Source organism: Copadichromis virginalis, linkage group LG23 (assembly GCF_057382275.1).
Source record: "Copadichromis virginalis isolate Kocher_CV1m ecotype Utaka linkage group LG23, C_Virginalis_male_GT1.1, whole genome shotgun sequence".
Taxonomy (NCBI): Eukaryota; Metazoa; Chordata; class Actinopteri; order Cichliformes; family Cichlidae; genus Copadichromis; species Copadichromis virginalis.
Genome location: NC_140639.1, coordinates 49,240,293 through 49,264,495, shown reverse-complemented (window position 1 = coordinate 49,264,495; position 24,203 = coordinate 49,240,293). Strand labels below are relative to the sequence as shown.

General features: G+C 40.8%; 1 protein-coding gene across 1 annotated transcript in view; it reads right to left on the bottom strand.

The window, feature by feature from the left end:
* Positions 1 to 23,641, bottom strand: part of LOC146682033 (NACHT, LRR and PYD domains-containing protein 3-like) — a 356,929-nt gene extending 333,288 nt beyond the window's left edge. Inside the window, exons 1-2 of the mRNA XM_085448813.1 lie at positions 23,637 to 23,641; positions 21,899 to 22,075 (exon numbers count right to left, since the gene is read on the bottom strand). Of these exons, the coding sequence (XP_085304939.1) occupies positions 21,899 to 22,075; positions 23,637 to 23,641 (182 nt within the window). The remainder of the gene's footprint in view (positions 1 to 21,898; positions 22,076 to 23,636) is intronic.
* Between the last annotated feature and the right edge of the window lie 562 nt (positions 23,642 to 24,203).

Below are 24,203 nucleotides of genomic sequence, written 5' to 3'. Positions count from 1 at the left end.
TGTGGCTCAGGAAACTAACCACTCCAAGTTGGTGACTTTTGGAGATTTATTTTCCTGGATGATTGAGAATGCATCAAGACGAACACAAAAGGAAGTTCACCGCTTTTAGCAGCTCCCCCCCAGACAAACAAAGAGGCAGTTGGCAGTTAGAAATCAGCAATCATTCACACACCCCCACTCCCCTCCAGAATTCTCAGGTAACAACCTAATTTACATATGAATGACTAGCCAATTTAGCTTCCACTTGGCTGAAGCTAAAGCCTAGCTAAAAGCCTACCAGCCATTTGGCAACTCAGCCCATCACACGTCCACGTCTCTCCTTGTTTCGTCTTTTATTATGAAAGGGTTGTGTTTCCATGTTCAGTGTGTTTCATGTTGCTTCCCCTGTGGTGTCAGGTTCATTTGTGTCAGCTGTGTTTCCACTTCCCTCCTTTCTCTTCTGTGTATTTAAGTCCGCTGTCTTCCTCTGGGCAGTGTTGGTGCGTTTTCCTCCGTTCACGTTATTCCGGGTTTCAGGTTATCTCCTGATTCTGTTTAGGTCCATGTTCATGTTCATGTTTTTTCATCAGAGTTTCTCGCATGCACCTCCTCGGATTCATGTTCATGTTTTTCTTGTCATAGTTGTCATAGTCATACCGAGTTATTCCCAGGATAGGTTTTAGTTTTAGTTTCCGCTCCTGTTTGCTGGGCCTTGTTTTGTGTTCGTGTTTTTCAACCTAATAAATGGTTTGTTTTTTTGTTAAGATTCAGTTCCATCTCTCCCTTGTCTGCTTCCAGGTTCATATTGCAATCACATCAGCCACAGTGACAATAAACTTATTTTGATTTTTAACTTTCTTTATTTTTTCAACAATATTATGTATATATAAACATTTTGCATCTTACAATATAAAGCCTGGATCCTGCACATATTGCACTTTGAACTTGAACTGTGTTGTCTGTTTATTGGAGATTGTACTACTTGAATTCATTATCCTGGTGATATAACACATTAATTCTCCATTTGGAATCAATATAGTATATAATACAGTATCTGTCTATCCATCTATATAGCTATTGAATTGAACTGGAGTGAATGGAAGAGAATTAAATAATGGATTTCATGTTCATGTTTATCTATGTTGTAACAGTGACGGCTTGAGACATCTGTTTGGCACTATATGAAGAGAATTAAATAAAATTTAAATGAAAATGATATTAACTGTATTTATACATTTTCTATTTTTGGATGAGACACTGTCAGTGTGCTGTTATATAACTCAGGTATTTTTAAGGCCTGACTGGTGGCATTGGTGCCCATTGCTTTACTGTGCTGTTGGATGTGTATGTGGGCTATCCCTTGTACCTGACATTTGATTGGGCATCACTGTGTTGCTATGGTATGATCCTGGTAGTTGTTGTTAATAAAACAATAACAAATTCAAATTCAAACATTGCTGCATTCTTCTGTCACTGAGGATTCCAAACCTGCACTCAGTCTCCTCATTACTTTGGTATTGAACAGACAAACTTTGGAGCTCCTGCAAAATTTATGCACAAACTGCAAATATTTTACACAAATCTGCGACTGACAACAAGCACAGAGACTTCAAACAATCACTGAAGTAAGGACTGAAAGATTTACTTTAAAACAATAATGATTAAGACCTTTTTCGTAAGGTTGTTTTCCCTTGATTGCCAGCTGTTACTGTTTTATCTTCATATCTTTCATATTTGTCCACCTAAACAATGCTTTAATGATACAGTTTGAGAAGTTTGATATGAATTTATCCAACTGACTTGAAACTGAAACTGACAACTGTCCTGTAATCTTACACAGAGAAACCAAATCCTGAGTCTTTGCCTTGAGAGACGCCTAAAATGGCTCGAGCTGTGGTAAGTTACCCTTCACTGTGTCTGTTTCTAAACATTAAATCGTGTGAATTTTTAAAGAAAAATCCAACAACAACAATAATAATATGTAACAGAGCAAAACGTCAGTTGACTTGAATGTTCCTCTGCAACACAAAGTCAAAGTCTGCCTCCTCCACAGGCAAAGGAGAAGCTCCCACGCTCATCCAGTGCAGACCGTTGTGCTCTGGACAATGAAGTTCCCGCTTTCATGTTCCGACCTATCAGCGCACCTGCATGTGAGCTCCTAAGTCCTCCACCTGCTGATGCCAGCTTTCAGTCGAAGGACACAGACAAGATCATGCATCCAGATTTGAAAAACGATCATTCATCCCTGGATGATGACGTGACGTTTTTCATGTGTCCTACTGATGTTCCTCTGCCTCCGAGACCTCCACCCACTGCAGAGTTAGGTCTCTGCAGAAAGCGCAGATATTCTACTGCTTTTTCTGTGGAGGATGAAGAGGAACATTTGATGCCCAAACGCATGAGGCTGATGAGTTGGGATGTCTCTAAGTCTCCAGCTGCTGAGAAGGAGTATGTTTGCTTTATGTGTCCTGAAGACAAGAGGTCTGAGTTACCTCTCAGCTCCCTCCAAGGCCATCCACCATCACAGGTCAATAATAATGACACTGACCAGTGTACCATTCTGCTGCCTCCTGAAATCCCAGTGCCTCCACCCACTGCAGAGGTAGGTCTCTGCAGAAAGCGCAGATATTCTACTGCTTTTTCTGTGGAGGATGAAGAGGAACATTTGATGCCCAAACGCATGAGGCTGATGAGTTCTGATGTACCAGTTTCTTCAAATCCTCCACCTGCTGATGCCAGCTTTCATGCAAAGGACACAGACAAGATCATTAATCCAGATGTGAAAAATGATCATGCATCCCTGGATGATGAAGTGACATTTTTCATGTGTCCTAGCGATGTTCCTCTGCCTCCGAGACCTCCACCCACTGCAGAGGTAGGTCTCTGCAGAAAGCGCAGATATTCTACTGCTTTTTCTGTTAATGATGAAGAGGAACATTTGATGCCCAAACGCATGAGGCTGATGAGTTGGGATGTCTCTAAGTCTCCAGCTGCTGAGAAGGAGTATGTTTGCTTTACGTGTCCTGAAGACAAGAGGTCTGAGTTACCTCTCAGCTCCCTCCAAGGCCATCCACCATCACAGGTCAATAATAATGACACTGACCAGTGTACCATTCTGCTGCCTCCTGAAATCCCAGTGCCTCCAAGTCCTGCCCCTGTTGGAGTTCTAGAAACTGTTGATTTTGCTTTTGTTGATAATTAAATACATGTTTGTGGTAATAAATACATTTTTGAGCAAATACATGTTGAGATGATTCGGTTGATTATGATGGTTATAATTATCCAAAAAGTATTATTCCTAATAAGATCTTTACTTTTTCTACTTATTTTCTCCATGACCTATTTCGATGTCTATTTTGAAGATCCACTCATATCATGACAGTATGCTTATTCTCAGTAGAGTGTATAGCCACATGTGAACAAATAATAAATTAAAGTCACTCATTAACAACTTACCACATACGCCGGAGCTGAATTCAAGATGTAAGCAGACGTTTCACAGATATCTTGGTTGTCTTTCCATTTCCTACACTAACAGTATCCTGAGAATTGGCTTATAGAGCTGATATAAAGGTGAAATTTGATGACTTAATCGAAGCATCATCAGCTTAAATGCAAATGAATCCACTGTACTTGAGGTAACCTAACACTGACCATGAACGCCACAATCACTGTGCGCCAGTCCAACACAGTGCTTTACTGTGAACTCACCACAGTACTGCAAACTAAAGTGTTTATCTTCCAGTCCAATCCAATCCATCTTTATTGAGAAAGCACTTTAAAAAACCCAGGACAAAACCAAAGTGCTGTACAGTAAATGAGTTAAGAACAATAGAATAAAACATAACAGTAAAAAAATAAAACACATAATACATAAAAAATGTAAACAGCCCTATATTTCAAAACAAGATAAAACAGCAAAAATAAACTAAAAAACTCAAACTAAAAACCAACATCTTACAAGGTGTCAAAGGTCAGGGTGAAGAGATGAGTTTTCAGGAGTGATTTAAGAACAGGCAGAGAAGAAGCCTGTCTAATCTCTAAAGGCAGATCGTGTCACAGTTTCAGAGATGCTGCAGCAAAAGCACGATGTCCTCTAAGTTTACGCTCAGTCCTGGGAACATTCAGGAACAGCTGATCAGCTGACCTGAGACAGCGGGTGGGTTTATAAGACTGTGGCAGCTCAGAGAGTTAAGATGCAGCTAGGTCATGGAGAGCTTTAAGAGACATTAATACCAATAAGCTGCTAACATGATGTTGTATTTTATTTACATGTCTGTTTTAGCACTTTAACATTTGCATCTGTCTAACTGGCTAACCATGCAAGACTATTGTAAGCATTGCTCTGTAATAGTGCGACATTTTGGACCCCAGGAGGTCCTTCTGTATCTGCACGATGTTTGACCTGCAGTCTTTATAGCCGCCTATGTATATTCTTTTAAACCTTTTTATTGTTTTTAAATGATAGTTACGGACCAAATGTTAAACTATATAGTTGAATATATAGTTAAAGTGTTTCTCTAGATACAGAGAAAGGTTTTACATCAAAAGGTCATCTGTCTGCATATAAAACAGAAGCTTTCATGCAGATGCACTTCCTGTTTAGAGACTTTGAGGTTTAGGTAGTGACGGGGGTGATTTACTGAGCGTGTAAGTTTTCCTCCTGTCAACACACTCTACAATGCCGCCCACATGCCACTCCTGTCCAGTCTTGAAAGCAAAACATGTATGTATAGTATAAAATGGTGAAATGCTGATTTCCATGTTTCAATTGAATCACTTGATTGTAATCAATTGATTGCAGAGACTTTTGTCAAGACCCTATAGAATCAGAAGTCCCGTGAACATGCACTAATAAAAGCTGCAGTTGTAATAGGGGATAAAGTGGTGTGCACAATGTGTGTTTGGATAAGATGTCAGTAATGCATTCACATTAAAATCACAGGGTTTCTTTCTTTTTCTTATTTTTCTTACATATCATGTAAAAAAACACTCCTGCAGCATTTTTTCTCTGCCACAGATTTAGGAGAGGAAGAGTCCAGCATTTCAACACCTGTGCAAATGTTAGTTTATTTGATAGGTGCATCAGTAGTAATTATTTAAATTAGAGTTTTCAGCAGTGTTGTTGTATTTACAGCAAAGTGCCTGCAAAGTGTAAAAACTAATTAACTGATGATACTAGATCCTTAAAAGAGATAAACACCACTAGTCAAGTCATAATGGCTACTTACAAATACATAAGCACTCAACACAACCCACACAGTGATCTAATGCACAAAAACAAAGGAGACTTAAACTGGCTGAATCAATTACTGTAAAGAAAACATGGAGGAAGGCTTCCTGTGGTGTCTGGCTGCAGTATAGGTCATAAACCTGCCTCCTGCATTACAGCAGACAGGTCAGGGGTCAAATGAAAAGCAAAATGTTTACCTCAGATTAGGGATGCACCGATACCACTTTTTTGGAAACCAGTAGGAGTACGAGTACTTGCATTTCAGTACTCGCCGATACCGAGTACTTAATAAAAACATGATTTAAATTTACAGGTAACAGCTTTAATCCTATAATTTAACAACAACAAAACAAGGGACTGGTTTGGAATTAAGAACATTTATTTAAAATAAAAGCATGTTGTATGCAACATATTACAGAATAAATAATTATAAAAAAATGTAAACAGTGACAGTGCAACTCAAGTATTTTTCAGTTTATTTTAAACTCTGCCGCTTTGGACAACACAAGGGGCATTAATAAACATCTTTGCCATTTAGTGCACAATATGTGAATAAACTAACAACATCCACTGACATAGAACTGTGGCAGTCAGTGCAGCTGAGGTAGGTATTAACGTCAAGTCTAAGATGACTCACTAAATGGAGAGAAACAGTGAGTGGCAGGGTTTTTTAAGAAAAGTAGCTTTTCTGCATCATCAGCAGTCAGACTGTTTCTGTTTTCATCTATAATGTGTGACACTGAGCTAAAAAGCCTTTCACTGTCCACACTGCTACATGGGGCTGAGAGCTATTTACAGGCTATTTTAGCCAAAGTGGGGAACCTGATTTTGTTGACACCCCAGTACTTCAGAGGACTGTCTTCACGAGGGCTTGGGGCCTCTCCGAGGTATGTGTCGAGCTCAATGGCAGCACCTGCTGCCAGCGGCAGCCTGGGCCTTGAGGAACAGTTTAGCAGGAGGTTCTGCAGCTTCTGCCCGACTCCCCTCTGCCTCACCTCTAGAAGCTCCTGCTTCAGGTGCAGCTTGGCCTCTGGAGCAGTGTTGTTGGAGAAGAAGCGATCTTTATACCTGCACAAAATTCATAAATGTATTAATATGTGGAAAAATAGGACTGATGTCACGTAATACGTGCTGTTCCAGCGTGTCTGTACGTCCTGCTGCAGTCTCTTTATTGGCTGGTTGAGCTGTCCCTGAATGTCCTCGAGGCGGGAGTAGGCTAAGGCGTTTAAAATGTTTAAAATGCCCAACTATTTTCCGTCCCACTGCTTTAGCATCAGCTATGCTCCTCTGTGCTAATAAGCGTGGGTAAATAAGCGTGGGCAAACTCTTTGTACTCGTTGTCGTGTTGGGATTTTAGGTGCTTGATTAAATTACTTGTGTTAAATGCGCTACCTTTAGAGCCTCCTCTGGACAATTTCGATGAGCACAATTTGCAGTCCGCCTTTGTTTTCGTGTCTTCGTTCACTTTGAAATAGTTCCACACGGCTGACTTGTCTCGCCTCGCCTTCTCCCAGCTCTGAGATGCAGCCGGGGCCTGTGGGGCGGGCACTCGGTGCCTGTGATTAACCCCTTACATGCCGCTCAAACATAGACAGGTCTCAGACCGTGGTATCGGTCCTCGGTATCGGGGAACTTTTCACGAGTACTTTAGAAAATGCGGTATCGAGGCCGATACCAGATACCGGTATCGGTGCAACCCTACCTCAGATTAAATATTTCCCAAAGTAAATTGGACTGAACTGGCCAGTTAAATACACGAGAGGATACGAATAGAAAATAAAAAATCTAAAAACAAAGAATGAAAACCAACTATTAATTTAATACTTAAGTCTGTGAAGGTTCTCAGTCATCCAGGTCATCGTAGTCTAAGGAGCTTGGAAGGAAAAGCGTCTGGACTTCTTGAGTTGCTTGAAGACGTTTCACCTCTCATTCGAGAAGCTTCTTCAGTTCTAAGGGTCAATGGTGGGGAGTCCCAGACTTAAAACCAGTGGGAGTTTCCCCCCAAAGAGGGACTAAGGACCCCCTGATGATCCTCTACCTAATCACATGAGCCAAGGTGTGAAAGCGGGTGTGGGTCCTAATCAGCCAGGGTTTCGGGTGAGCTCATTGTGAAACCTGGCCCCACCTTATCATGTGATTTCCTGAGGTCAGATGGCCCAGGATGTAAATGGTCTGAGATCCCTTCCCAGACACCTTAACGTCCAATGAAAACAACACATCATTTTCTCTCCAGTTACCCTCAGCAGTCCAACAGACCTCCAGCACCAGTAAAACATTAACCAGAAATTGTTTATGGGACATGTGTCGTTATTTATGTTTGTGGAAATGTGCATTAAAATTAAAATAAAGATGCTGGTGTCTGACGTTACTGACTTCCCAATTGTGTGGCTTCTGGTGTGGCCTTCACAATTCAATTTTCAATTCAATTTTATTTGCACAGCGACAAATCACAACAATATTATAAGGCAGACCCTACAATAATACATACAGAGAAAAAGCCCAACAATCATATGACTCCCTATGAGTGAGCAGTCTGGAGACAGTGGGAAGGAAAATCCCCCTTTTAACAGGAAGAAACCTCCAGCAGAACCAGGCTCAGGGAGGGGCGGGGCCATCTGCTGCGACTGGTTGGGATGAGAGAAGGAAGACAGGATAAAGACACGCTGTGGAAGAGAGACAGAGGTTAATAACAGGTATGATTCAATGCAGAGAGCTGCATTAACACACAGTGAGTAGGAAAGGTGACTGAAGAAGAAATACGCATTGCATCATGGGAATCCCTCAGCCACATACACCTGTTGCACTACACAACAAATGCAAGCATGTCAGTTTTATTCATTTTATGCTCATCTTCGTACAAATTTTAAAGGTAATGCAGTCAAAACTTTGTAAGTATCTGAGTGATTGGATGAAGCGGTTTGATGACGTAACACGCTATTTTAGTTTAAAATGCTTATAATGTTATGATAAATGGTAGTTTTGTTGCTACTTTTACAATATTATCCATCCTTCAGTTTCAGCGAACATGACAGTTAGCAGTGTAATAATTCCTCTGTGATAAAGAAAAATTAGCTTGTTTTCTTTTTGTGTGGGAGCTCGCACAGTGTTTCAACTTTACAGCCTTTTAATATGAAAGTCCTGTCAGTACACTTCCTTTTTACATCATTTCACACTTGCCCCGTGAAGGGCAACAGTCTGACGTCTGCTTAGCCAGGAAAGCTTCAGCTTGTTTCTTTCCGCACATCTTCCTCTTCACTGTCGGTGGCTCACAGACATGTTAACAAGCATGGACGTATCAAAACTTTGCTTGATTTTGCTGTTACCACTAGCTGTGTCCCATGATGCTGAAGGTAATACAAGGAAACTATTTTCATTATGCATTATTAATATTTTTAAATTTATAACCTCCTTGCTTTTAGTTTAAACTAAACACATTATTATGGGATTAAAAAGATGGTTTAACATTCACAAAATATAGAAACTAAAGTCCTCTCTGACACAGGCTGAATCTTGTATTTACCGTATTTTGCTGTCCCTGTTTACAGAGACTGTTGTGAAGACAGTCAGGAGAGAACACGATGTCACTCGGATTTGCAACAAGGAAAGTCAGACTACTATTGTTTTGATTATCTGTAAGATCAAAAGACAGAGGGACACAGGAGGAGAGTGTCATCTGCTGTATCGACACGGAGAGAACGTTACTCAGGAATGTGACCCCAGGTTCTCAATAACAAAAGAAAATCAGACTGCCTTTCTCGAGCTGACCAGTTTAACACCAGCTGATAGTGGGAACTTCACCTGTGAGTGTACAAACACTGAAGGGACATATATTGTCCATATCAGTGTCACTGTGGAAGGTAAATGCATTTTGGTTTCTTTATTTGACACAGTTATTCAGCACTGTGTTAGCATTGTATTGACCTGCTTATGTGTTTTTTATTCTTGTAATTTGTTCATTTCTTTTCTTCTTATTTTCACTTACAGCAGTTTAAATACTCTCACTGACTCATTTATCAGGTACATCTTTGAACCGAGTTGGACCACCTTCAGCCATCAAACATGTCTTCATTTTTTGTGGCACAACAAGGCGCTAAAAACATTCCTCAAAGATTCTCAAGACATATTGAAATTACATCATCACACAGTTGCTGCAGATTCGTCAGCTGCTCTTACTTGAAGCAAACTTTCTGTTCCACCACATCCCAAAGGTGCTCTGCTGGATTGAGATCTGGTGACTGCGCAGGCCGTACATGATTTGAGCACCGTGACATGGTGTGGTATCCTGCTGGAAGCAGCCATCAGACGATGGGTATTTTTTGGGCATAAAGACATGAATGTGGTCAGCAACAACCTTCAGGCAGGCTGTGGTGTTTAAATGATGCTCAGTGGTTACTACAGGGTCCAAAGTTTGCAAAGAAAATCCCCCACAGAGCATTACACCACCAGCAGTCTGAACTGTTAGAAATCAACTCATCGGGCAAGGCATCGTTGTTTTAGTCTTCTGTTGTCCAGACTTGCAAACTGTAGCCTCAGCTTGCTGTTGTTAGAGGACAGCAGTGATATCCAGTGTGGTCCGCTCTGCCTCAAGGTTTGATGTGTAAACAGCATTTTTACCCAGAGAATCACAGCTCACTGGATATTTTCTATTTTTCAGACCATTGTCTGTGAACAGAGATGATTGTGTGGGAAAATCCCAGCAGATCAGCAGTTTGTGAAGCACTGGGACCAGTAACATGTGCCATGTTGCTCTGTTTGAGCATTGATCTGCTGACATTTTATTATTTTATTAACCTTTATTTAACCAGGAAGATGAAGCTGACATGTGATTGACAAATGAAATGAACACTGAAATATTTGTGTTACACCCTGAACAAGTATACCTCATAAAGTGGCCAGTGAATGTATATAAGCAGTTGGACCAATTTCAGTTCATAGTAATATTCAGAAAAGATGCAAAAGAAGAAGAAGACAAAAGAAAAGAGCACAGTGACAATATTTAAAGCTCTGTGGTTATAAAACTGGGGTTTCATTACTTCACTCAGAGTTTCAGTAGACGTAAACTGTGTTTGATTTGTGTTTTGATTTCCAGGAAATGAAAGTAAATGATTTTACTGACAAATGCATCTTTTCAATGATTTAGACACAAACGAGGCCCACACTTCAGCAGACAAATCTTTTTCCGTTTATCTGCCCGGTGTTGTGATCATCTTTATAACTGGAGTTATCGTGGGATTTATCTACTGGAGGAAAAGTAATGGGTGAGACTATTTTTGCTGCAGTAATTCAAAGATGATATAGATGTAGAGAAAGTAAAAGGAAACATCACATTTCAATAAATGAGAATTCGGTGTATGTTAAACATCATGTCTAGAATGAACACTTTTTATCCTTCCAAAAATAATTATCATTATTAAGAGAGAAGATAATATAAATGTAGATGTTCTTACTTGATTTTTCTCTGTTTGAATGTGAATAGTGTTACACTAATGCTGACATCCTTTCTTATCAACGTGGCTGCTTAAGGTCAGGAACATCTGGAGTGTCTGTACCTGAAAATCCCAACGGTTTGGTGAGCAATTTATTGCTACGATCTACAGCAGCTAGTTAAAAGTTTGCCAGTAAACATAAAACATGTACATTTATGTTTTAGGATGTTACTTATATAGATAATTACAGATTAGTGTTATAATACTATTAGTGCCAACTTCAGTGTCCTTTATTTTGTGAAGAAGCTCTTACAGAAATGAGCAGAAACATTAAATAATCCAGGCAGCAGATGGAGAGATTTAAAGATCAATAGAGTGTGTGGGTAGACCGGGTTGAACTTGATTAATACCTAAAATATTTCACTTTTCTAAAGGATGACGATGAGCCAGATCAGCCCTATACAAACCTTCAGCAGCCATCGAGTGATTCCTACCAGACTCTCATCTCAGTGAACCATCAACACGACAACAAGACACGCTCAGCAAGAAGCACAGGAACTGTGGGAGTGGATAATAAAGCTCTATGAAACATTTTAAAGTATATAAAACTTTAGGTGACATACTAATATAATAATATTCATATATTATAATAAACGTCCATCTTTTCACACTGGATAGTTGTTTCCCAGTAATGGAGACCATTCAGTCATAATACTCCAACTCAGGCTCTCAGATTTAATACAATACAAACACAATAAACTGTGGCAAACATGACTCTTTGTATCAGACTAGTTTTGTTTTTGAACAAACATCTCATCATAATTTGAACACAATGTCCATCCAGATAAACAGAGAGATCAGTCTGGCTTAAACAATGTTGGTGGTTCACCTTCTACTGTCCTTCCACTTTTATGCACTTCTATTTTAGACATAGTAAAAGTTTCAGTGTAGACACAAGAGGTGAAATAAGGAGGGTGCAAGTCTTCCTGCTTTCACTATAGTCTACCTCACACTGTCAGCCACAGTTACTTCCTCACCAGCATGACTGCACGGAAACTCTGCTTTCTCCTGCTTCTGCTTGTGGTTTTTAGCAGTGAAGGTAAATATATATAATTAAAAAAGAAAAGCTGTAAAGCCAGGTGTTTAAGAAGAAAGCTTTAGTTAGGTTAGTGAAATAATATATGTGATTGATTTTCCCACAACAACAAATATATAGAAACTATAATCCCGATTTTGTTTCATTTTAACTGGAACAATTTATAGAGACTCTTGTGAAGACAATTGGAAAGAAACCCGATTCCACTCAAATATGCAGCAAAACAACTCTGAATGTTACTGTGATGATACTGTGTGAGATCAGCACAGAGAGGAGCCGAGGAGAACAGCGTCGTCTGCTCTATCGTTACGACCGAGGCTTTATTCATGGCTGTGACTCCAGGTTCACACTGATCAAAGAAAATGAGACTGTGTTTCTCCACCTGCTCAACTTAACATCTGAAGACAGTGGGAACTACACCTGTGAGTGTGGATTTCGTGGTGGATTGTATGTTCTCCATCTCAGTGTGACTGTGAGAGGTAAAAACATTTTCTATTTATACCCACACCGCAGATTCAAGGTGGATGTTTGGAACTGCGTTAACACTTTCTTTTCTGTCATACATGGTTTGAGGTCGTCATTCCCGCCTGCAGCGGATTAATGAAAGGTTTCAGTCAGGAGATGAACATCTGGAATGTTTTTAAGCTGTTCTTCTGGCTAATTTGTTTAAAATTTCATTATAAAACTGCTCCAATCACAACTTTGGTGTTATTTCATCAGTGAAATGTTTGAATGATGCAATTGTAACTCTAATGTAATGAAAAGATAAACATGTTTTCCACTTTAATATAACAGGCTAATGCAAATTTCGTGACTTTTCATGTTTTCAAAATGAAGTTTTTTTGTGTGTGTGGCAACATTCAACAGACGATGGAGATTCTTCTGGCATGAAGTTCATGCCTACAGTTCCCATCATTTCTGCTGCTGCTTCACTCATCAGTGTGGCTGTGATAACCTGTGGTTACAGCCTGAGGAGAAATCCTCGCAGGTGAAAACTTTTACTGACGCACTTAAACTCATGAAATGACCCTTTGAAATCACTTGAGCACATTACTGCATACAGCAGCCACTGTGGTGTTCAAAGTATCTCATAGGTTCTTTTAAAACACCACACATTAGTTGTAGACATAGCTGGTCTTGTTTTTGAGGTATTTTTCACCCCATGACCTCTGATGTTTTTATCCTAACAGAGAAAACAGATCAGGTCTAACTAACTTAACAGGATCTGAAACTCGCCAGATGTTTGTGAGTTTTCCATAGTTCTGTTTTACACTTAATTGTGCCGAGGCTGCAGTGCATTATGTCTGTGTTTTAAGCTGCACTTTAATTAAATGTAAATGACAGTGTAAATTGTTGTTTAGGACAAAGAGGACCGCTACATGAGCCTTCATCGGCAAAACATCGATGTCTACCAAACTATCTCCTCCGGTCGCCTTCATCATGATGCTGAGGCCGCTGCATGTCACAGTCATGTACAATAATAATCAGAGATGGAGTTTTTACCCTGACTACGTAATCTATAAAACTATGATGCTAGACATGCTATCTATAAAAGACACTGACATTGTAACTTGCCAGCATCATGTGTACTGTTAGTTTGTTTTGCACTGAAAAAAGAGAAAAATATTAACGTCCAGTAAAACTTGTAATGATGTTGTGAATGAATTGCCTTAATTCATGGCTTTTAACACCATTTAATTTCTGTTTTTTATCTGGTTTGAACGTTGAAAATTCTGCCACTTGGCTCTGTGGCCTCTGCGATCATTATGGTTTTTGCTATACTGGTCCACTTGATAGTCATATTTGATGATGATTTTACTTTATTTTGAGTCATTAGAATCAGAACGGGGGTCAGGAAAGAAGAAAAAAGATAAGCTGGGGAGAAAGTTAACAGAAGAAGAGGGAAAAATAGAGAAGAAGAGAAATAGATGGAGAGGAAGAGAGAAAAAATACTGAAAATCTATTTTATCATCTGCTGAAAAACACAAGGAAAAACCAACACAGTGGGGAACCCACAGCAACAACCAATAATATGCAGTAAGTAGGCTAGTAAGTAGTAGTAAATAATAGATATTAAATGTTACTGAGCAGTAAATGGGCCCAGAGGGCCGAGACCTGAGGGCACCCCACCCGCAGCACAGGCCCAACAGAGCCAGGGGGCCGGGCCCCACCGAGCAGCCGCCCAGAGTGAGCCACTAAACACAGAGAACCACTAATGCACTGTGGGTGGGGGCACCAGCTACTGGCAGGAAGTGTGGTGGGGGGAAATAATACGTGACTATTTTTATGTGGAGTGGAATTAAACTGCCATAGAATATGCTTGTGGTGGATTTGACTCAACACAAGCGTATTGTCAAAGTGTTCTTTGGCATGCATCGAGACAGTTTCTCAGATACTGAAGTGACTTGAGCAGAGCCAGTTAAAGCCTACTGTGCTTGAGTGGGCAGCTCAAGTTTCCACGTGGAAGGTTTAGTGAGACAAAGACAGGAAGTTAAAGCTGCTGACTAATAATCTGCAGGTTCCTGATTTGAGTCTCTGTTAAGAGGATGGTGTCTCTGAGATAATTGCTTTTGTGCATCGATAAATAAACAGGGAAATAAATGAATAGAAAAAAGCATCCGAGCGGATGTGCACCGACGGTGTGCCCACTGGTCTTAAAGTGCCTTTGCGCCCCTTACCATTTATGGAGGTCCCATTTGGGCACATTGGCATGGACCTATAGTGTACATGGATATTGCTTTGTATTAGTTCTGGTATATTATACAACACAATAACATGATGCAGTGCTGCTGTGCACCATTTCTGCAAAGAGTGTGGTGCAAGCAAGGAAGATAAGATAACTCTTGCACAGTCATACCTAGTGCAATAATACAACAAAACTGGAAACTGTCCCACCATAACACAATCATTTAGATACAATATTGGACTTTGTTTACATGTAACTGCACAAATAGAGTTTAGAAATGTAATTATTGACAAGAGTGAACAACCACTTATAATGTAATCTACAGCTGTGACCAAACAGCTAGATAGAGAATCAGAAGTGTTGTGTTTTCTACAAAGTTTGCTGTTTCAGTGAGAGTCATATGTCATATCATTTCAAACAGTGGCGATCCAGTAATGTTGTACAAACGAGTAAGACTAACTATAGACTTTAGCCAAAGTTGTTAAGTTAGCTAAAGAGTTGGGATTGTGTGTAAGGCATAAATAAACCTAAAATGCAATGTTTTGGACGTTCTTTGGCACATTTCCCTACTGTAGGGGTCTCTGCAAGCATACGGGGCTCTGAGAGGGAACAAGATGACAACGAGGAATTCTACTGGAAACAGTCGATCATGTCTGTCAAAGCTGAATTCAGGGCAAACTAGGCTAAATTAGTGTTTTTAGCTAACAGCTACAGTAAGCATAAAAGTGACTGTTGGGCTATTATTTGTTAACAGGGGCGATTTTAGCCCATTTTTGGGGTGCTTTGGTTCATTTTTGGGGTGCTTTGGTTCATTTTTGGGGTGCTTTGGTTCATTTTTGGGGTGCTTTGGTTCATTTTTGGGGTGCTTCAGCACTTACTTACTTTTTTTTGACAATATTTCCTGTTTGTGTGACACACTACTACTAAAAATATAAAAGGCAGAACTTGGTTGAGAGGTAACATTTTAACAACAAAAGTATCCATAATATTTTTTAATATTTTGTAATAATTTATTTGTAATAATTTATTCTGTTTCAGGAGTGTTTTTATGTATCTGTATTATATTATACAAACACATTAAAAGTGAATCTCTGTCCAAAATATGCACTCAGTTTACTTCTTACTCACTATGAGCATCATTCATTATTCTCCTCCAGTAATTAAGGTTAGGATATGTATTTTTTTTATTCCAATCCATTCTTCTTTGGCAGCATTTAAATAACCTTGATCAGAATTGATGGTTTTGTTACAGACTTTTCAAAAAAGTGTTTTGCTTTTCTTTCACAAATGTGGGATTAAATTGTTAAAAAGTACAAAACAGTGATGTCATGTTTTGTGACGAGGACCCAGGCACAGAGAGACTTGATGGATTTAAGAATCTTTTGATTTAATAAAGAAATTTGCAGACTTGCACAGAGATGGTAAAATTATGATGACTGATAAAGGAGGCGAAGACAACAGACGATGAGGACAGGGAGGATGCAGGGACCGACAGAGACGGGGAAGAAGTCTCATTGTGACGAGTAAAGTGTATCTTGGCTGGCTGGGCAGCTCTCTGGGTGCTCAGCCCCCCGAAGCTCTGATCCTAGAATCCTCCCTGAATTGTGTTAATACAGTATGTCAACATGAAAGCATAACTGTACAGGGTGGGCCAGTTATATGGATACACCGTAATAACATGGGAATGGTTGGTGATGTTAAAGTCCTGTTTGTGGCACATTAGTATATGTGAGGGGGCAAACTCCTCAAGTTCGGTGGTGACCATGGTGACCATTTAGAAGTCGGCCATCTGATACCAAATGATACCAAACAAGGTAAAGTAAATAATTTTTAAAGGTAAATGTAGAGGAAACATCAAAAGTTGTCACGGCTGGGGCAGCAGTCGTGTGGTGGAGTGAATGAGGACCAAGATGCAGACGGCGGTGGAGATGCGAGTGGAGATTTATTTACAGTGAAAATTACAAAGGTGAGGGAAGAAGTGAACATCAACCTAAACTGGGAAGAACTAACAGACAAAGCAGAAAACATGAGGGCAGCAGGGAAACACAGAGATGACACGAAGAAGACAGAGAGACGTGGAGAAACACCGATGGACACGGAGACTTTTCACCTGTTCCTTTTGTTTGAAGTGGCCGAACTTGGCCACAGTAGGACGTGGTCTCCCGGTCGCAGCCCGCATGGGGCCGATGCGATGCACTCTATCAAAGGCGATGTTCTTCACCGTGTCCTCCAGCAGCTTCAGGTGGGTTTTGATGAAGGTTTTGCACTCTGAGCCTTCTTCATCACAAGATCCTGAAAGCACTGATCAATGTAATCTTGGAGAGCCTCTAAACTCTCCCCGTTGTTCTCCAGGGTGTTGGAGATGATTTAGACAAATATTGTTAGTTAGAAGACTATTGATAAGTGTATTTGGTAATACTGAAGCTTAAAGGAATTTGTTCAATTCTAAACTACCGTTCGCTTTAATTTTCCGCCAAAATCTCCGGCGTCTGACGTCAGTTACAACATGAGTCGCTTACCTCTGTCACTCTGAAGTCACATTGAGTTTTCCTCACTGACTGTTTTAGACAGGATTGTGGGAGCAACACAAAAAGCAGCTTCAGCTGGAAACACACAGTTTAGTGTCTTTGCTGCTCGCTTTAAGTCACAATAAACAGGAAACTCATTGTGTCTCATGTCAGAATCCCTCATATACAGGACAGGAAGAGGCGGAGCTTATTTCCTGCAGGGAGAGGTTAGCAGTCTGTGTCTTTCTCATTTCTGACTCCTAAAGAGCTGAAAAACACAGGCTGTTATTGGCTGGCTGAAACTGGGATTAATGTCCTTGAAGCCAGCAGTCTTTAATGTCCAGGTTCAGAACGGGCAGGTGAAAAACAGTCCTTTATGTCCTCTGATGTTCAATAAACTGTCCTGATTACTGAGGGAGCAGAGAAAGTGTCTCCATCACTCACCACAGCTGGATGCTCTGAAATCCTGGAATCCAGCTGTGGAGAGGAGCGCCGGCGGCGTGGACGCAGTTTAGTAATCAGGGAACGGGAGACAGGAGGGAAACACAGCTGGGACCAATTACACACACGAGACAGGAAACAGTAACACAGGACTGTCAAAGTAAAACAGGAAATATAACACAGAGTCCAAAGTAAGGAGACGTGGGACACAGTGAAGACACAGAAACAGAAACCAGAACTATAATCACAAAACAAACTCAGAAACATAAAGAGTGAATCAGCTGATTCAGTGTTTGTGACAAAAACATGGATCCTGGTTAATAACTTTTATTTGTTTGTTTCTGTATTATTTTGTGTATCGTTCTTATGAGCTGTTGTTTTGTCAGTGAAATATTATTTCATTGTTTTAAGCTTTTTGTTGACTTTGAAGTGCTTAAGTTGATATTTTTGAACATTTAATTTGTTCGATTATTGTCGAGTCGATAAAACTGTCAAACGCACAGCTGCTTCCAGCATGGCCGGAGGAGAGGTGGCCGAGCAGACGCACAACACACACAGCTCACAGGTTTGCATTTCTATATATTGCAGATGTTGCAGAAATTGAGAGTAAAGAACTCAGAGATCCAGCGCTGTCTCCTGCCACTTATTTATACACCACAACACAACGACAGGCGTAACTCACACAAACGGGTAACATGAGGCTCAGATGCTTTGGACGTGTTCACATATACTGGACACAGAATGATGAAGATGGAGCTGCAGGAAGGAGGAAAAGAGGAAAAACACAGAAAAGATTCACAGATGTGGTGAAAAAGGACACGACAGCTTCTGTTTGTTAGTTTGGTTTTTCTTTATTTGGTAAAGATTCAGAAATAAAGAGAAGATCACATGTTTGAATATTATATTAACGTTCTGTAATTACAACAAGTTGTAAAATCTTTCCAGAGTGAGACAGAGACTGTGCAGAGACTGTAGAAGGACAGAGCAGCAGCAGAGCAGTCCAGATACACTGATGATCCTCTGTCAGATCCAGAGGGACACACAGGGCTGATGCTGGACTCTACATTGTGTCTGACAGTGGAGCTGTTCTCAGAGCAGTTCACTCTGCAGCACTGACAGTCATCTGCACTTCATTCCTCTGTCAGTCACTGCTGGATGAAGCTTTCCTCTCCACCTCCCAGTAACATGGCCCAGTCAGAGCGTCTCTACACACAAGCTGCTGCTGCTTCAACCTCTCTGGATCATCAGGACACAGCTGCTCCTCTCTCAGCACACACACCGTCCTGTTTACCATCATGGTCTCCACCTGCAGAGAGAAGGAGGAAGAGCAGAGGAGATAAACGAGTGTTTCCAGAGACTCTTCATCAGCTGTCAGTCAGTGATGCAGCACATCCAGTATAAAGAGCAGCAGGGACGTCAGTGCTGGGACTGTACTAGGACTCATTGTTGCTTCACTTTTTCTAATCTTTGGATTTTTATTGAAGTTGCTGAAAATGTTTTTCCCTCCTAGTTTGAGTTTGGACTTTCATTCATTAGAAGAACCTTGGTGTGTCCACTCTGAGCTCTGTAGGAACCCCAACAACAAGCCCAACAATCCAGATGGACGGTTCCAGCTGTTAACTGGAGGAATTCCATCCAAACATCTGCTCTCACTAAATTCTTCCTCACCTACAGACTGTGTTCTTCACTGCTTTAAACTTGGAAATCAATGCAGTCATTGGTCTGCGTGCTGCTTTGTTCAGAGAGCTGATTGGCTGTTGACAGTGTTTGATCAGAGCGTGTCAGCCGTTACTATGGTGACCATAAAGGTGAGAAACAGGAAGTGTTTGTGTCCAATCCTGAAGCCTGTCACCGTTCTCCTCTCACAGTTTCACTGAGAAGCTGCAGCTTTACAGGAAACACTGGATCTTTGTTTCATACTGACTGTGTTTAGTACAATACTGCTGACAGCACCACCCACTCACTCCATCACTCTACTGACCTCAGAGTCTCCAGTCTGTAGTCTGGACTCTTCTTAAGATCAGACAGCTGCTTCACATCTGGATCCTTCAGGTTGTTTCCATACAGCTCCAGCTCTCTCAGATGGGAGGGGTTGGACTTCAGTGCTGCTGCCAGATAATCACAGCTGATCTCTGACAAACCACAGTTCACCAATCTGTATAAAGAATGAAAGATGTAAGTTTATTAGACAAAGTGCTTGAAATCATTCAGTGTTTCATCATCTGTTCAGAGCTGAAGAAGGTTCAGAATGTAGAAGTTTAGAAAATGGAAACTCCAAACAGCTGAAGCCAACAGGAAGCAGCTTCAAACAGGAAACTGTGCAGAGTTTCAGACTATATGTCCTGATGCAGCCAGTTGGATTTTGGAGATTTGAATCTCTGTTCTGTGACTAAGTCCTTGAATCATTTCTTCCAGTTGGTCCAACAAGACAGACTAAGTATTGGACATGTGTTGTGGCTCCATCAGGGGAGCTTCTAAATGTGATGTGATGGCCCCTCTGGGTCTGTCAGGTCACAGCACTGAAGAGAGCTCAAACTGGGCACACAGCTGTTCCAGTCTGGACCAAAGACTCTATACTGGGACTGAGGGACTGCTTTGACTGCACCCACTGGGACTTTTTAAAGGCTCATGTTCTCACTTAGATCATCGATTTCTACTGACATTTCTTTCTGGGAAAAATGGGGATTACTTTGGAAACAGGAAGTATTTTCCCCAATAAGCAGCCCTGGATTAGTAAATCACTCCAACATGTTCTCAGGCAGAAGAAGCTGTCTTGTTATGAGGGAGAGAAGAAAAAGATTGAGGCACAGAAACCTGTTGAAAGAGAGATAAAGCAGCTAAAATCAGGTGTAAAAGTAAAGCAGAGGATGAGCTGAATAAAGGACACTCAAGGCTGGCTTGGAAAGGAATGAAGTCCATGGTGGGGATGCAGAACAAGGAGCAAAGGTGAATGTGATGCTGAATCAGCAGAAGACTTGGACTCATTTGATTCCAGCTTTGATATCATTGATTTCAATGAAGAGCTTTGTGATTGTAGCAAAGGGCTGGTAGCTCTGAGAGTCCCACTGATGAGGTGTTTGTGTGGAAATCTCTTAGTGGGACCAAAGAGAGAAAAAGCCCTGGTCCTGATGCTGTGGGAGGGAAATGATTGAAGTGTGCTGTGAGGAACTGACTGGGAGATTTTCACACATTTTCCAGTCCTCCTTGGAACAACAGGAAGTTCCCAGCATATGGAAACAAAGGTTAAGTGTCCTATGGCACTCAGTGATGATGGTGCTGTGGCCCCACCACCTCCACCTCTTTGTAAAGGAACTAACTGTAATCTGAAGCTTCAAATGGAACTAAGACTTCCTCCACTAGGTGGCAGTGTCTGATGAGAAAGTGTTAGTGGAGCTGGCCTGGAGTCAGAAACAGGAAGATGCAGGATTTGGGCTGAAATGGGCAAAAGTGGTTAGCACTAGTGCCTTAGAGCAAGAAGGTTGTAGGTTGAAGCTTGTTGGTCAGCTGGGCCTTTCTGTGGAGGTTGGATGTTCTCCCACAGTCCAATGAAATGCTGCTTAGGTTCATTGGTGCTTCTAAATTGGCTGTAGGTGTGGATGTGAGGGAGTGCTTCTCTGTCGCTCTCTGTTGGCCCTGTGATGGACTGCTCACCTGTGCAGGTGGACCACGCCTCTTGCCCTATGACAGCTAGGGCACAGGCTGCAGCCCTGTGAGCCTAAGCTGAATAAACAGTTAGCAAAAATGATCCATAGATGGCCTGAAATCCCCCAGTTAGCAGTTTGGTAGATAGCTATGACATGCTAATCCCATCCAGCAGCTGTATTCTACCTGTAAGCTGATCCCTGCTGAGCCAAAGCACTTTTTCATATACAAATTACAACCTTTAATAGAAACCTATTGGTCAGCATCTTATTAGCCTGCTGTTAGCTTCATTCAACAGAAAACTGAGAGAAACTAACAGAGTTGATAAAGAATAAAGAGAAATGTGCTGATTTAAAGCCTTTGAAGTGCTTCAGATGATCTCTGTCCACTTCTGTCCACTCATTCATTCATGTAAGCTTTCTAATGCAGCTTTGATCTTCACAGTCTGCTTGATGAAACTCATTCTAACCCTGAATGTCAGAGTGTTCCTCCTTCTCTTTCCCATCATTCATGCTGGCAGTGGAGGAGATTTGGATGTTGGACTGTGTTTTGGATGATGTGTGTATGTTTGTGTTGGACTGCTGTCTGTAAAGCAAACGCACATTTTGCTTTGGATTTCAGTGTCAGACAGACTTTAAGGTGCAATGAAGAGTTTGAGAGTTTCACAGTGAATTTTCCAGTGGAGGATTTTTCTTCTTCTTTGAAGGTTTGAAATGTGAACATTGTTCTGCTGCAGTCAATGGACTAAACCAGAGAAGAAGAAAACAGACTTTACCATGAAGATCCTCAGTGTGGATCAGTATAATATCAGCCTGATGTCTGCAGTTTAGTGTCAGCACAACTTTCACATCATATTCATCTCAGCACAACTAAAACATGCTGACTGACCCCAGAGTTTCAAGTTTACATCCTGGACTCTCCAGGAAACCACACAGATGCTTCACTCCTGGATCCTGCAGCTTGTTGTTCCAGCTCAGGTCCAGCTCTCTCAGATGGGAGGGGTTGGACTTCAGTGCTGCTGCCAGATAATCACAGCTGATCTGTGACAAATCACAGTCCTTCAATCTGTATAAAGAATGAAAGATGTAAGTTTATTAGACAAAGTGCTTGAAATCATTCAGTGTTTCATCATCTGTTCAGAGCTGAAGAAGGTTCAGAATGTAGAAGTTTAGAAAATGGAAACTCCAAACAGCTGAAGCCAACAGGAAGCAGCTTCAAACAAACACAACAAGAGAAAAAACTCTGAATGTTTCACATTAAAGTCGTACATTTCTCATAAAAACAGGACAAAGACTTGAAAAAGTCGTGTTTTTCCTTCCAGGAACCACATGGCTTCACTTTTAAAGGTGAAGTGTGACAGAAATGGACATATTTGAAGTCCAACACCTTTTTCCAGTCACATTATTAAAGCAGACAAACTACAAGCTCATTTTCATTCCAACAAGTCATCTTCTGACCTGGACTAACAACACTGGTCTCTATGTGCAGCTGGCTGTGAGACCAGTGCTCAGGGAGCGTCTACAAAGTGCAACACTGAAAGAACATCACACACTCATTTGCTTCCAGCACTTTCACACAAACATCTACTGTCATTATTGTCACCAAACTCTGTGGATCCTTTATTGCAAATTCAAATGGGATCAAATGGTCAGACAAAAGAGGGTTATGAGGAAATATGATGAAATGTTGTGTATTAGCAGCAAGTTATTGAATCTTTTTCCTCAGAAACCAAACAAAATGATTGACAAACATGTTTTTACAAACTCAGTGTTGGACTTGGATCAGCAGGATAAGCTGATGTTTAAAGGCATTTGAGTCTCGCTGTATGAGAGTCCAGTTCTTACTCAATATTTATGGATGATGTTCTTTCAGTGTTGCACTTTGTAGACGCTCCCTGAGCCTCACAGCCAGCTGCACATGGACCAGCTGACATTACCCAGCATTAGAGGCGGCTGTAAAAAATTCATGTTCCCATTTAAATGGTTTTAATTTGAATAAAACGATGTTGATTCATTCAATCCTGAATCGATGTTTAATATAAATGTATTTTGCCAGAATCTCAGGTTAAAGCTCACAAACTATTTCAACAAGCAGCAAACAGCTAAAACAGTAAATGAGAGCAGCTAAACACACAAAGATGGAAACACAGAGCGTGGATCGTTCACTCGACGGCACGTACACGGACACGCCGTCGGGGCTGAAAGTGGACAGCTCACAGATCCTGAAGCTGCAGGTTTCATCTGTCTCCAACCAAAACTGAGTGAAGCAGCAGCAAAAGAAGATCCAAACTCTGCTTCACGTTTGATAAACATGCTCATGAATTCTCTCTGACTTTGGCTGTTCCTGCCTGCACAGCTCTCTCTCTCTCAGTGTACTCCAAGAACAGCTTCAAACATCTGTTTCTGCATCATTCACTGTTTATTAGCCACCAGTCTGCTGTTGTGTTCAGTGCTGTCGGCCTCTGACAGTAAAGCCTCATTTCTGCTGTTCCATGGAAACTTTTTAAAATGATGACAGATTACAAACTCTCAGCTGTGTCTGTAATCAAACCTCTGTAACTTTGCTTCACTTCAGCAGCATCAGCTCATGTTCACATGTTGATTCATGGTTTTCATGGTTGATTTACCTCATTTTTTCAAAAATGACCTCTGATAGGAAAGTCTCATTTCTGCTGCTCAACACTGAAGAAATGTAAACTTTTCAAAATGATGACAAATTGGAAAACACCTAAACCCAGGAGATGTAACCCTTCTCTCTGGGGCGGAGGCAAGCGGACCACCTCTTTGATTAGAGCTGTGTCTCTAATCAAAGCAGAGATGGAACGATGCCACTTTTTTTTTTAATATCTTGCTGCATTTTGTATAAGTTCATACTCAAGTTTAAAAAATCTAAACACTAAAGCTGTTCTGTTATACCTGTCTGCAAAAACACACTGCAGCCAAAACATTAGACAATACTGATCTTTGTATTTAAACTTTTTTCAGAACTTTAAATCTAAGTATTTAAAGTAATATTCAAAAGTCATTTAAATCATTTTTATGCAGACTTCAAAAACTCTGGTTGTGAATAAAAGAAGTGCAACATCAGCACAAAATAATGTTTCTATTGAACAACTAACACAAACAGGTTGTAGAATGGAGCCTTTTATACTCACAGCTGAACAGAAACAACATCCAGAGTGGAAAACAGTGCA